General features: G+C 48.8%; 1 protein-coding gene across 1 annotated transcript; it reads right to left on the bottom strand.

Moving 5' to 3' along the window:
* Positions 1-11,206: 11,206 nt before the first annotated feature.
* LOC147730700 (uncharacterized) lies at positions 11,207-14,331 on the bottom strand. The gene has a single exon (XM_086954103.1). The coding sequence runs from the start codon at positions 13,757-13,759 to the stop codon at positions 11,207-11,209; it is 2,553 nt and encodes an 850-aa protein (XP_086810229.1). The 5' UTR covers positions 13,760-14,331.
* Between the last annotated feature and the right edge of the window lie 756 nt (positions 14,332-15,087).

Raw genomic sequence — 15,087 nt, 5'->3', positions numbered from 1 at the left:
ACAGGTAGACAGATTTATAAAGGTGTCAAAGGTTCTGTGGATTGATCTGAATGGATTCTTTGACATTGTTGTCCCATCAGATCTTTGGACAGAATGCAAGATTTCTGTGGATTGGCCAAAAGAAGAACCTGCCCGAGACAAAATTACAAGTGCCCCATCAAAAGATGTCATGGATCTTTATAATAAAGTAATTTATTGGCTGAAAGGAAAAAGTCCCCCAAAAGAAGTGGACTGGGTTAAAATAGACAGAACAAATCAGGAACCAAAAGAATCAGTTCATTCATTTTATGAAAGGTTACTGTTAGTCTTTAAACAGTAAAGTGGCTATGAAAAATTAAGTGAAAAAGACATATGGCCGAGATACCCGCCACCCCCTCTCAACACAATCCCCAAAAGGAGGGAAACCGGAAACAGTTCTTGAAGTTTTTGGAAGTGGGATGGAGTGACCATCCCGGCCATATTTATTAAAACAAAATTAAAACATTAAACGTTTCATGTTATGTACAATTTCATTACCACATTACGATGTTTGGCTATCCTTAACCGATTCTCTAATACAGAGGTTCTCCTAGCCGAACTAGCATCCTACAAACATTTTCTTGACATATTGAAATTGTACATCCTAACGTTTAAGGGCCAACGGCAAGGTCATAACCGGTGTCAAGATCCCTAACCCGACTTACCCCTCCCACTTGGGAGGGGCGACAGCACGGAGGCGTACCTCAAGTGCAACTACTACCAATTTCCCTTGACTTGACGGGGGCACCTAAAGACTCGACGCCAGTTAAAGGTCGTTCGAATACTCGTGTGAGGTATCTAGAAGGTATCGTAGACCTTATCCCAACCCCACACAACTTACCGCATCTGCCGTCGCAGATGTCACTGGCCCCGGGAAATTCCCCAGGAGGGGGCTGTAACCCCTCCTACAAAGGAAGGGGCCTTGACCGCCTTTTCCTTTACTTCCGGCGACCCATCCTTAGAAGGGACCGCCTCCCCATTGAGGGGCCAATGGCCACCTCTCCCGAGCGCTCCCATCCGTGTTGGGTGACGCCCACTCATAGGGATCTACCAATTAGTGCTCACCGATCATGACCTTACCGCCTACCAAAATAAATACGACAGTGCTAACAAAGACAGTGCTAACAAAACCTAAGAATACATTGGCCACTATGACCGAAAGAGCATGCTTAAAATTCAACACTATATCTGAATCTCTTTAATGGCAAAACGTACTCAAACCGACCATTCTTTATTATACTCAACATCAACATGACTACACAACCTGTAAACGAAATGGAAGCAAAATTAATCAACTTTATTACAAACAACTGGCTGTCTTCAGGGGCTGGTGGGTGGGTCAAAATTGGCTCTTCGTTCTGTCCCGAGCTCACGTGCAGCGAGGAGGTGCAGCTTCAGGGCACAAGAACAAGAGGATGTCTTCTGGTCTTGCGTCCCTTTTTATCCGTCTTCAGGGCGGGCGTATACCCGCCCCTGCCTGCCCCGAGGGCGTGGCTGTCTGCGTCAGTGTCTAGGCCAGCCCACTCTAGGGCGGGAACGGGCGCGCCCCAGCTACGCCGCTTCGGGCATACCAGCCGAGACGCGCCCCCCGCCAAAAAATGGCTTCCCGGGGGGATCGAGGCACTCTGCCATAAGTTCGGGGGGACCGAGTTAGTCGCCCCTTTCCATATGGCCGAGATACCCGCCACCCCCTCTCAACACAATCCCCAAAAGGAGGGAAACCGGAAACAGTTCTTGAAGTTTTTGGAAGTGGGATGGAGTGACCATCCCGGCCGTATTTATTAAAACAAAATTAAAACATTAAACGTTTCATGTTATGTACAATTTCATTACCACATTACGATGTTTGGCTATCCTTAACCGATTCTCTAATACAGAGGTTCTCCTAGCCGAACTAGCATCCTACAAACATTTTCTTGACATATTGAAATTGTACATCCTAACGTTTAAGGGCCAACGGCAAGGTCATAACCGGTGTCAAGATCCCTAACCCGACTTACCCCTCCCACTTGGGAGGGGCGACAGCACGGAGGCGTACCTCAAGTGCAACTACTACCAATTTCCCTTGACTTGACGGGGGCACCTAAAGACTCGACGCCAGTTAAAGGTCGTTCGAATACTCGTGTGAGGTATCTAGAAGGTATCGTAGACCTTATCCCAACCCCACACAACTTACCGCATCTGCCGTCGCAGATGTCACTGGCCCCGGGAAATTCCCCAGGAGGGGGCTGTAACCCCTCCTACAAAGGAAGGGGCCTTGACCGCCTTTTCCTTTACTTCCGGCGACCCATCCTTAGAAGGGACCGCCTCCCCATTGAGGGGCCAATGGCCACCTCTCCCGAGCGCTCCCATCCGTGTTGGGTGACGCCCACTCATAGGGATCTACCAATTAGTGCTCACCGATCATGACCTTACCGCCTACCAAAATAAATACGACAGTGCTAACAAAGACAGTGCTAACAAAACCTAAGAATACATTGGCCACTATGACCGAAAGAGCATGCTTAAAATTCAACACTATATCTGAATCTCTTTAATGGCAAAACGTACTCAAACCGACCATTCTTTATTATACTCAACATCAACATGACTACACAACCTGTAAACGAAATGGAAGCAAAATTAATCAACTTTATTACAAACAACTGGCTGTCTTCAGGGGCTGGTGGGTGGGTCAAAATTGGCTCTTCGTTCTGTCCCGAGCTCACGTGCAGCGAGGAGGTGCAGCTTCAGGGCACAAGAACAAGAGGATGTCTTCTGGTCTTGCGTCCCTTTTTATCCGTCTTCAGGGCGGGCATATACCCGCCCCTGCCTGCCCCGAGGGCGTGGCTGTCTGCGTCAGTGTCTAGGCCAGCCCACTCTAGGGCGGGAACGGGCGCGCCCCAGCTACGCCGCTTCGGGCATACCAGCCGAGACGCGCCCCCCGCCAAAAAATGGCTTCCCGGGGGGATCGAGGCACTCTGCCATAAGTTCGGGGGGACCGAGTTGGTCGCCCCTTTCCATATGGCCGAGATACCCGCCACCCCCTCTCAACACAATCCCCAAAAGGAGGGAAACCGGAAACAGTTCTTGAAGTTTTTGGAAGTGGGATGGAGTGACCATCCCGGCCGTATTTATTAAAACAAAATTAAAACATTAAACGTTTCATGTTATGTACAATTTCATTACCACATTACGATGTTTGGCTATCCTTAACCGATTCTCTAATACAGAGGTTCTCCTAGCCGAACTAGCATCCTACAAACATTTTCTTGACATATTGAAATTGTACATCCTAACGTTTAAGGGCCAACGGCAAGGTCATAACCGGTGTCAAGATCCCTAACCCGACTTACCCCTCCCACTTGGGAGGGGCGACAGCACGGAGGCGTACCTCAAGTGCAACTACTACCAATTTCCCTTGACTTGACGGGGGCACCTAAAGACTCGACGCCAGTTAAAGGTCGTTCGAATACTCGTGTGAGGTATCTAGAAGGTATCGTAGACCTTATCCCAACCCCACACAACTTACCGCATCTGCCGTCGCAGATGTCACTGGCCCCGGGAAATTCCCCAGGAGGGGGCTGTAACCCCTCCTACAAAGGAAGGGGCCTTGACCGCCTTTTCCTTTACTTCCGGCGACCCATCCTTAGAAGGGACCGCCTCCCCATTGAGGGGCCAATGGCCACCTCTCCCGAGCGCTCCCATCCGTGTTGGGTGACGCCCACTCATAGGGATCTACCAATTAGTGCTCACCGATCATGACCTTACCGCCACAGGCCGGATAGTTGACCGGCTATCCGGACCCCCACAAAACTCCTACCTAAAGGTCATGTTTCAACGTTTTTTAACCATGCTAAGAAGTCTCCTATGAGTAACTCATTTCCCACCCGAGACAAATGCACACCATCCCCTAGATACATACTGTCATCATTAATACAACCATGCGAGATAGCATGCAATGTCCTGGAACGGAACAACCTACTCACTTTATTATTAAGTTTTCTAACAGAATGGTTCAAAGCAGGAATCGAAACAGCCCCCCGCCACACTTTTCGTGGGATCATATGAGACCACGCAATTATGCACCCCGGAACTTTCCTCGCCAACCAACTTACAGTGGAAAGCATTGCCTCTAGGAGAAGTCGTCTACCGGTGGTGACCAAATCATTGCCCCCTAAATGTACTATGACTATAGACGGCGGTGACCTCGTCCGCCCTAACAAACCCTCAAAGAATGCCTGAAACTGGTCAATACAGAGACCGCCCCTTCCGTAGAAGGACACCCTGTACCCGTATTCCCCAGCTACGTGAATCATGTCACCTGCTTTGAATACGTCAGCGGCACGCCTCACGTATGAGTGGCCCACGACCCACACCTCTTTCCTCACAGCCGGTGATGTCTGACCGCTGGCCTGGTGTTGGGTCGACTGCATAGTCCGCCCCGCCTCGAAGGCTTGCGTAACTGAAAACCAAACAAAAGACAAGAAGCGTGAGTACATTATCATAGCTTCACAACATGTGCAACCGCACATACCTCTTATAACAATTGGAGGACCAGCGCCCCACACGTTTCACTTGTTCCACATTGAGACCCCTGGCTGTAGCTTCAGTGGCAGCCCCTATCCGAAAGGAATGGGTCCCAAACTCGCCCGGGTCCAAGCCCGCTGCGGTAATTGACATCGCGAGCACCCGCTGAAACTGAAATTTCGTCAGTGGGGTGGCGTCCGCGTGTCTCAACAATGTCCCTCCCCATGATGCCACCCTGCGTGCTAGGTAGTCTTCTAAACACTTTACCGGACACATGGAGGACCCTGGAATCCTGCGAATGACTATGCAGTCCCCTACCCCACCTTGATCGGTTTTGGACTTGACAAAGGATACAGTCATCGTCTCACCCCAGATCTGAACGTGTTCCCGGCACAAACCCCCCACCACATCCCGTTTGTTCCTTGCCACCAGCTCACTTATCCTCATCGCCCCGTGAAATGCAAGCGTAAAAGCAGCTCGGAACAAACAGGCCTCGAACTGAGACAAGCATGTGGCGGGGAGTGTGGCCAGCAACTGGGACAACCTATCCAGACCTATCGGGCGCCTCTCATCTACTCTGCGACCCTCAAGGCGTTGCCACCCACGCAGCGCTTTCTGTACCACAAAAGACGCTGTCGGGTCCTGGATATTATGAGCCCTGGCAACAAATGAAATGGCAGCACGATGCCTCTGGGCTGTAGCCACCGACTTCCCAGCCCTACGCAAGGACATCAGAAAATGCACTACCCAATCCTCATGCCCCCAAAGCCCCCCTCTCTCAGTCCCCAAAAACGCTAAATAGGCCCGAAACGCCCCTTCGTATGCCTTCCTCGTCTTTGGTGCTAGACTCTCTCCCACGAGGTAACGAAGTTCGGGGCACCGAGAGACCAGAGAGCTTCGGGAAAGGGTGCCGGCTCTGGGTCCGCTGAGGGAAGGAAACCCGAGAAAGCCTGCATTTGAAAACGAGACAGTGCATCAGCCGCCTGATTCATCACCCCTGGGACATGCTTCGCTCTGAATACCACGTTCAGTTGCATACACAGTAAGACAATTTCTTTAAGCAGCCTTAAAATCATTTTACAACGTGCTGCCTGACTATTGATGCATTCAACAACGGTCATATTGTCAGACCAAAATATGACAGAGTGATTTTTGAATCCATCGGGCCAGGTTCTGAGGGCCACCAAAATGGGAAACAGTTCAAGGAAAGCAATATTACTCGTCAGCCCCTCTTCATGCCACCATGTTGGCCACCTTTGTGCCGACCATTTTGTGCCGAAGATGGCGCCAAAGCCCATGCTTCCCGCTGAATCCGTCCATAGACCAAGCTCTTCAGAGGACAAGGCTGGTTTGTTCCAGACGACTCGACCATTGAAATCCGCCAAAAATGCTAACCAAATACGCATGTCTTGGCGGACCTCAGCCGATAGTCTCGTGCGATGATGACCCTCGTTTAGGCCGACCATCGCCTGGGCAATTGAACGGGAAAAGGGGCGGGCCATTGGGATCACCCTCAGGGCAAAATTCAACTTCCCCACTAATTGCTGCAATTGATGCAGCGTAACTTTAGATGCATTTATACACATTTGCAGGGCTGCCCTGAATTTCGACACTTTGGCAGCCGGTAAACGAAAACAACCCTCACTAGAGTCCAACTCGATCCCCAGAAACTCGAGGCAAGTCGAGGGACCCACAGTTTTACCTGGTGCCAATGGCACGCCAAATCGATCCATTAATACACAAAATTCAGTCAAGGCCCGGGCACATTCATCATCCCCAGCGGCCCCAAGGAACAGAAAGTCATCGAGGTAATGCATCACATTTCGAAAACACGTTTCCTTCGTGTAAACCCATTGTAGAAAACTACTGAATTTCTCGAAATATGCACAAGATATAGAGCACCCCATCGGCATACACCTATCCATGTAATACGAACCTTGAAACATGAATCCCAGAAGACGTTGGTCGTCCGGGTGTACCGGGAGCAAACGGAACGCTGACTCGATATCTGATTTCGCCATCAGCGTCCCGGGCCCCAAGCGATTTAAAATGGCTACCGCCTCATCGAATGATGCGTACCGCACCGAACATACCTCTGGATCAATTGCATCGTTCACAGAAAGGCCATGAGGAGCTGATAAATTGTGGATCAATCTAAACTCACCTGGGTCCTTCTTGGGGACCACCCCTAAAGGAGAACAGACAAAATTCTGTACCGGGGGAACACTAAACGGGCCGGCAACCCGACCTCGGATAACCTCTTTCCGGATTTTATCCTGCACTACAGTCGTATGCTGCAAGACGGAAAGTTGATTTTTGCACGTCCCGACACCCTGAAAGTCCCCCACCGGGATGCGGAAACCATATGAAAAACCGTTCCGCAGCACCCCAGCAGAAGTACGATCTGGGTATTCGCTGAGCCAGGGAATCATCGCCAAGGTATCAATCGGGGTTGGTAAAGGCGCCCCTCGGACTATATTAGACCTGTTTGGCGCCTCCTCTACCCCCATTCTCACCCGTTCTGGCTCTGCACGATGACTCAGGATGGGGTGCCCCGCAACCACTACATTCGTGCTTGAACTTACACGATCCCGGGGGCCTAGTACATTTACCTTTGTTGAAATTGAAACAGAAACCCTTCTTCCCTGCATTGCCGGCGGGTCTCGGATAATCGTCGGTACCCGTACCCGACCGAAAGGGCGTCCCCCCATATTGGCGGGAGGATTCACCAACAGTACTCCCCACCAACGGCATTTTCAACATCCCTGACTCTTTCATTTTATCCCATGTCAAAGAATCATAACAGTCCCAGGTTAAACTTTTGTTATGCTCCATCGCTTTCCTGAAAAGGTTGTCATAACAGAACCATTGGTTACCTTGGTGCGATGTCGAGTACCCCATAATTCGTGACTGATATACTGGAAACTCAGGGAGCAATTCCGGCCTACGTTCCCCCAAAATTGACGTAAAAATTCCCCATGCATTGCCCCAGTTGCCAATATTCTCATTTACTTTAAAGGCGGCCATTTTTGCGCGCCAAACACTTGGATGCATCAGATCCTTTTGACTCTTAACAGTTTCAACCTCATAATGATCAACAAGCAAGGAGAAAATGTTTACATATTCCCCCGCCCAAATCTTCTCCTTTATTGCCAAAGGAACATGTTGCCCCAATTTTTCTCTACGAGAGGGTGCTGACTCATCCCTCGCGATCGGCAATGGCCGCTTACCTGCACCGAACGCTGCTTCCGCCACTCGTGGCTTGTCTATCACCGCAGCCGGCGCGGGTACCTTGGCTGTATCACGTTTCTCGCGCAACTGCTTCATCAGTGCTTGCGCTTCGGCAGCCGTGGCGCCCTCGCTACTGTCCCCCAACCATGCTGCTAACTGTGCCGCCAACTCAGGAGGCATATCCTCAGTGGATGTCGGGGTGACTACGACGGGAATCGGATTCCCTTCCTTCGGTACCGGGGCCGGTACCGGGGCTGGCGCCTCGAGCGGGGAACAGGGGACCGGGACGTCTCCCCCTGCTGGCCCCCTTCTCGGCCTCTTTGGCTTCCCTCCAGCCGATGGACGCCCCGATCCCTCCTCCCCGTCTCGCTCCGCCAACCGCTTCTTTATTTCGGACATCTCCTTCATGAGGGCCCGGACCATCTGGTCAGTCGTCATTCTCTTCGCGCCTTTCTTGGGCATCTTTCAAACGAAGTATCTAGAAGACAAAAAGAAAGATTAAAACGCTCAAAATTGGCTCTTTGTTCTGTCCCGAGCTCACGTGCAGCGAGGAGGTGCAGCTTCAGGGCACAAGAACAAGAGGATGTCTTCTGGTCTTGCGTCCCTTTTTATCCGTCTTCAGGGCGGGCGTATACCCGCCCCTGCCTGCCCCGAGGGCGTGGCTGTCTGCGTCAGTGTCTAGGCCAGCCCACTCTAGGGCGGGAACGGGCGCGCCCCAGCTACGCCGCTTCGGGCATACCAGCCGAGACGCGCCCCCCGCCAAAAAATGGCTTCCCGGGGGGATCGAGGCACTCTGCCATAAGTTCGGGGGGACCGAGTTGGTCGCCCCTTTCCATGAGCCACTTTATATACAGATTTGTATATGGCCTGAGACCTGAAATTGGTGACATGATTAGAAATGGAATTGTTTGTTGGCAAGCACTATCAGTTGATGACATCCTGAGGAAAGCAAAATATTGCAGTGATGAGATAGATGCAAGGCAAAAGAATCTCAAGGAGAAAGCAATGTGGGCACAAGTGAAGGTAGCTGAGCAGCAACAACAACAACAGTTAGGCTCTATGCAACAGGGAAAATTCAAGGGTAATTTTAATAATAATAAGCCAAAATTGAATGTAAATGTTGAAGAGCTGAAGCAAAAGCTCCCATGTTTTAATTGTGGCAAAATTGGACACTGGAAACGAGAGTGTAAAAACCCGTCCAGAAATTTAAAAAATAATTCATTGAATCCACAGGTGCAGTGTGAGTTAAATCCGCAGCAACAGCAACAGCTACAACAGCAGCTGAATGAGTTAAGTCAGCAGCGACAGCTACAGCGACAAATAGTGAACCAGACACAGCAAAGCCAGTTTCAGCAACAGAATCAGGTACAGCAGAATCAAATTCAGCAGAGTCAGTTACCTCAAGCACCATTGCCTGGTAGTGCTAACACACAGAGATTTTCTCCTGAAACAGGTTTCTGTGGAAATAATTAGGTTAAAAATGTGTCAAAAGTTAACATGTCAAGTGCTTCTCAATTTTGGTTAAAAGACAAAGGGCCCGATGTAGGTAAAATTGATTTACCGATTTTTAATTACCGAATTTTACCGATTCTGTAATTGAAAATCGGTAAATCAATGTGGTGGACATGTAGATATTTCCAGATGTGTAAATACCGAATCTGTCACATTCGGTATTTACCGATTCTGTAAATACAGAATCAGTATTTCCCATTGATTCCTATGGGCTCAAAGCCCATAGGAATCAATGGGAAATACCGATTCTGTATTTACAGAATCTGTAAATACCGATTTTTGCAAGGGTGCAGGGGGTGTCACTTTGACACCCTCTGGCACCCCACAAATAGGCATGTGCGCCATGTGGCACACAGACATGCCCTAAGGGCATGTCTGTCTGTCACATGGCTAGGTGTGCATGCAGCAAATCAAAAGGGAGAGAGAGGACTAGGTAAGCCAGTCCGGGTCCCCAGTTTATATGTAGAAATATCAATATAGGACTAGCTAGGTTGTGTTAGTGAGACTCACGGGGTATATCTGCTGGCAAACCCTTAGGTTTGATCACGAAGCCCTCACACACCAACCTAGTTGGTGTCATGCTTCATCATCGGGCCCACCACAGTGACACCGAATGTGTCCCGGGTGTGCTGCGACTCCAGATTACTGAGGAGCAGGTATGCTTGCTGAGTGTGCAGTGATGGTGAGAATGAAAGTGAAAAGTTAAAAGCTATACAGGTGGTCCCAGTTCCCGAGGGTGAAAGGTAAATTTAATACCTGGGCCCCTGTTAGCAAGATAAAAAGGCTGTGGACGATGTGGAGTGTATTAAGAGCTCCTACGTCCTTGTGGTCTACATGTTTCAGCCAGGCCTTTTGATTAAAACTGGCTTTCCTCAGGACCAATGAGTATGTGTGAGTGATAATAAACTATATTAAGTGACAATGTGTGGTAAAAAGTGTCGCACTCGCTAAGGTGCTGTACGTGTAAGAGGGGGATTCCCTCTACTTTACTGTACATGGAACACAGAGACAATACAGACATACAAGGGAGAATCAGTGAGAATGGTATTTACCAAAACACAACATATGGCCGACTTCTAGTGTGCGTGAGCGACCTAGAGCGGCAGATAACGTGGCCATGAGTGTTAGCTATGGCTGAGGTGAAATATGGCGGTAACGTTTTAAACGCAGTGGCGGTGGTGGGCTACACAGCGAAACAAGCATAGCGTGAGGTACAGGTAAGTATGGTACATAATTCCTCACACTTGCTACTTGCTGTTAAAGCCTCATGGGTCACTTGGCAGGGAGAGAAAGAAGACCCTAAACGTTGTAAAAGGTCAAAGTTAGGATGGTACCTGTAGAGAGAAAATGCTGCTTACCCCGAGCGTTGTGTAGAGATCACTCGTTTTACTCACGGTATTTCCGATCAGCGTGCTCCTGCGACCTATCGTCCTGCTCCAGTGTCCCGAATGAGCTTTGCATGGATCAGGTATGGGCTTAAATAGCCGGTTCAATAGGTAGCACCTGGAGGGGGGAAAGGGGTGCGGTCGCGCTAGCTCTTAGCGCGCGTGTGCAGGAAGCTGGCGGCACTCGCGTTGTGCATGCGCGGTGAGGGGTTCTAGCGTATGTGGGAGCTCTATACATTCGCGCATGCGCCTTGGCGCCATTGGAAGTGAGGAGACGCCGGACAACAGTAGTAGTGGCATGTGCACATTGGCGCACGCGCACTGGGGGGTTAACCAAAGAGAAGGGGCCCGTGTGGGACCATTAAGGTTTAAAAAGCAATAATAAGGAATAAAGACATAAGGGGGAGTTATCAAAGGAAAAAGGGCCCGTGTGGGACCATTGAGGATTAAAAAGCAACAATAGCGATTTTAGGCATAAAGGCAAATACAGAGTAGGGACAGACCACGAGTCTGAGCGCAGACAGGGATACAGACTAATTGTTTTGGAGTGTTTATCTGGCTAGAGCATTCCACGGGATGGAATCGCTGAGCCCCTCTGTGTGGGTAGAAAGGCGATAAATCCAGCGCTGCTCTTTGGACAGCAAAGTTTTCTCATCGCAGCACGAGGGAGCGAATTGTTCGATGACCGTCCAGGTGAAGTCGTTCGGGGTGTGATTTTGCACGATGAAGTGTTGGGTCAGCTTACTGATGTTTTTGCCACAGCGCATTGTGCTCCTGTGTTCAGTCATCCTGGTTCTGACTTTCCTGGTAGTCATACCAATGTATCTCAAACCACAGCGACAGGTGATTAGGTATATTAAGTTAGATGAGTTACAGTTAGTAAATTGTCGTTGTGTCCAGGTTTTTCCATTTTCCAACGATAATGTTTTGGAAGGAGTAGTCAGGTGGCAGACGCTGCAATTGTAACACGGTTGATGGCCTGTTATTTCTGGTAGACCCCATGTATTCAAAATTGTTTGACCTGTTTGTGGTATCTTTCTGGGTCTCGTGGATACCAGCTGGTCCTTCAAATTTTGTGCTCTTTTGTAAGCGAACCGGGGGGGATCCCAGTTCCTCGTGCCTGAATTGATGATCTTCCAATTTTTGCGAATTATGTTACAGACCTGGTTTGAGGCGGTGTTGTAAGTGGTGACACATGTCATGATAGGTGTTTCTGGTGGTTTGACAACTGTTTCAAGAAGAGCCTCCCTGTTCTGGTTACGTGCTCGTTTGTGGGATTTTGAGATGATTCTAGTTGGGTAACCACGGTCTTCCAACTTGTGGACCAAGGCTTTAGACTGGTCTTTAAAGTCGTGGAGGTTGCTGCAGTTCCGGCGTATACGCAGGAACTGTCCAAATGGCAGGTTCTCCCTCAGGGATCTGGGGTGGAAACTGTCAAAGCGCAACAAAGAGTTCCTGGATGTTGGTTTGTAATGAGTGGTTGTTGTTAGGCCTCCCTGATCAGGTCTTATGTTGAGGTCTAGGAATGCTAGTTCCGTTGGGCTGCTAGTGCAGGTGAATTTGAGAAACGGGTCAAGGTTGTTGATCCAAGTGAGGAAGTCTTTCAGTGTCTCCTCATTACCCTCCCAGACAATGAAAATGTCGTCGATATAACGACGCCAAATTGTTATATTAGCTGAGTAGGGGTTCGTGGGGGCTTCGATGTTTGTCTGTTCAAAATGGTGGACGTATAGCCCGGCCACGCTGGGCGCAAAAACACTCCCCATAGAGGTACCATTAGTTTGTAGGAAGAACGTGTCCTCATATTTGAAATAATTCTCTTTTAGTGCCAATGAGGCACAGTCCAGGATGAAGTGACGAGGGGTGCGGTGTTGCCAGTCAATCTCCATCAGGACATCATGGAGTACCTTCAGTGTGGCATCTTGAGGGAGGCTCGTATATAGGCTCTCAATGTCCAGTCCAACCAGGAGATGTTTTTCTGGGTCGAAACTGACATCTCTGATGATGTTTAGGAGATGTTTTGTGTCCTGGATGTAGGATCGAGTTTTCTGAACTAACGGGTTTAAGTAGTGATCACAGAAACGTGATAGAGGTTCTAGGAGGGATTTAATCCCTGACACTATGGGTCTGCCCGGAGGTGGGGTGACCCCTTTATGCACCTTGGGCATGATGTAAAAATAGGGTACTTTGGCATCACGTGTATTGAGATATTCAGCTTCTTGCTTAGAGATGTAATCTGCGTCAGAAGCCTCTTGCACGAGTTCTGTGATCTTTTTCTGTAGGTCTTTGGATGGGTCTCTCTGTAATTTCCTGTAGTTACGAGTGTCGCTTAATAGTCTGCGGCATTCTGTGTCGTAGTCGCTTTTGTTCATGATGACTATCCCGCCTCCTTTATCCGCTGGTTTGATGATGCGGGTAGGGTCATTTTGGAGTTTTTTGACAATTTCCCTGTCTTGGAAGGAAAGGTTATTGAAATGGTTTTGGGGCTGTAATTTCTCAACCTCTGAGTATACTGCTAACTCGAAGGTGCTGATCTCTACTGGCACGGTAGCAGGTGGCGGGGTGAAGTTGGATTTAAGTTTCAGCCCTGTTTCATTAGTGATTTCTGGGTCATTAGGTTTCTCCTTATTTTCGAAAAACGCTTTTAACCTCAGTTTTCTGAAAAACTCGGTCAGTTCGACATGGAGTTTGAAAGTATCTAGTCTGGTGGTCGGGACAAATGACAGTCCTTTGTTCAGGACGTTGGTTTCCTCTTTGGTAAGGGGTATGTCAGAAAGGTTGAATACTAGAGTGCCAGTATTTGTTGGTTCAGTTATTTGCTGGGGCCCGCTTGCTCTTTGGCTTTGTTCCTTGTGTTGGCACTGACCGGATCCTCTTCTGTTGACCACTGTGCTGGTTGAGGTGCCCACTGTACTTGTTGTGGCGGATTCCTTCTCTTGCCGCGGGGTCTGCGGCCTTGGCCTAAAAAAGGATACCGTTGGTTTGGGTTGTTCTGGTAGTACGGCACCTGGCCAGGCGGGTATAATGGTGGATATCCATAGTATGGAGGCATTGGTCCAAAAGGCGGAGGTCCGAAGTTCTGGAATTGTGGGGGGCCTTGCCATGGTTGTGTTTGTTGTTTACCTCCACGGCCTCTCCCTCTAGCTTTGTAGGATCCATTGCTGGAGCCGCTAGATATGGAACTGTTGTCTCCCGAGCTATCAGTGTTCTGGCCTCTTGTGGGTGCAGTATATGCATCATCAGCATAGGGATAAGTTTTTAGATAGCTGAAGTTCTTGAGGTCCTTTTCGAATTTCTTTATCTTGGTTTGGGTTAGATATTCTTTGTAATCATTCATCTCCCGATTCTGATCTTCCAGTTTCTTTTTGTATCCTGTCAGAGTGGTTTTGAAATGAGTCTCAGTAGCTTGGATCTCTATTATAATTGCGTCTGATAGACGTTTAGCAGTTTTTATTATCAGGATCAGCCAGTCCCTAGTGCAGTGCCAGGCTATCTGTGCCCAGTCTTTCCTGAAGGTGACATCGTCAAGGAATATTCTTGGAGCGTTGGTGACCAGTAAGCCTTTAGGCGCTGTGTTGGTCCTCAGGTATTGTGCGAGGATAATGCCATGTAGAATAGTGCGTATCCTGTTACGCTTTTTCTCAGTAAGAGTGTCCCAGTCTGTAGTTTGCGCTATTGTAGTTGCTGTGTTAAAATCTGCCAAGAGAGAGGGGTCATCGAGGATTTCAGTAACGTCATCCTCAGTGAAGGTTAGGCCTGTGTTTTGTGCCATTGTGCATGCACACCTGAAATCGGTATTTTACCACACAATAGGATTGTGTGGTAAAATACCGATTTTGTAGGGCCTTTGGGACTCAGAAGAGTCCCACCTACATCTGAGATTTACCGAATCGGTAAAAATACCGATTCAGTATTTTACAGAATCGGTAACTTTACCGATTCGGTAAAGTTACTGATTCTGTAAAATTGTGCCCCTACATGCCAAATCTTGTTTACCTGTCGGTATCGGCCGAAAATACCGATTTTCGGCCGTTACCGACCGACCTACATCTGGCCCAAAGAGGTGAGTGATTCATTAGAGGATTACTCATGACGGTGCCTGAGAGAGGAAGAAGAGTGTGTGCTTGGACCCACTCTTGAGGTAGATCAGTCTGGTCCATTTGTTAATGGTAAAGTTAATGATAAAGATATCACTTTCCTTATGGACACAGGTGCTACCCGTTCTACTGTTAGATCAGCAGAAAGAGAAAACCTTCCTCTCTCGGGTGAGACCATTCAAGTTGTAGGTGTAGCTAATCAGCAAATTAAAACAAGTTTGACAGATCCAGTAAAGGTTGAAATAGGCAACTACAAAGATAAACACAGATTTCTAGTTTGTGATAGCAGTCCTGTGAATCTGTTGGGTCGTGATATATTATGCAAAATGAATTGT

The sequence above is a fragment of the Lissotriton vulgaris genome, chromosome 2_1 (genome assembly GCF_964263255.1).
Source record: "Lissotriton vulgaris chromosome 2_1, aLisVul1.2, whole genome shotgun sequence".
Lineage (NCBI taxonomy): Eukaryota > Metazoa > Chordata > Amphibia > Caudata > Salamandridae > Lissotriton > Lissotriton vulgaris.
The sequence above is the reverse complement of the archived record's forward strand: the minus strand, read 5'-3'. Positions and strand labels throughout refer to the sequence as shown.

Coding starts and splice junctions, on each gene's coding strand:
- LOC147730700 (XM_086954103.1), bottom strand. CDS start 13,759: ATGGCAAGGCCCCCCACAATTCCAGAACTTCGGACCTCCGCCTTTTGG.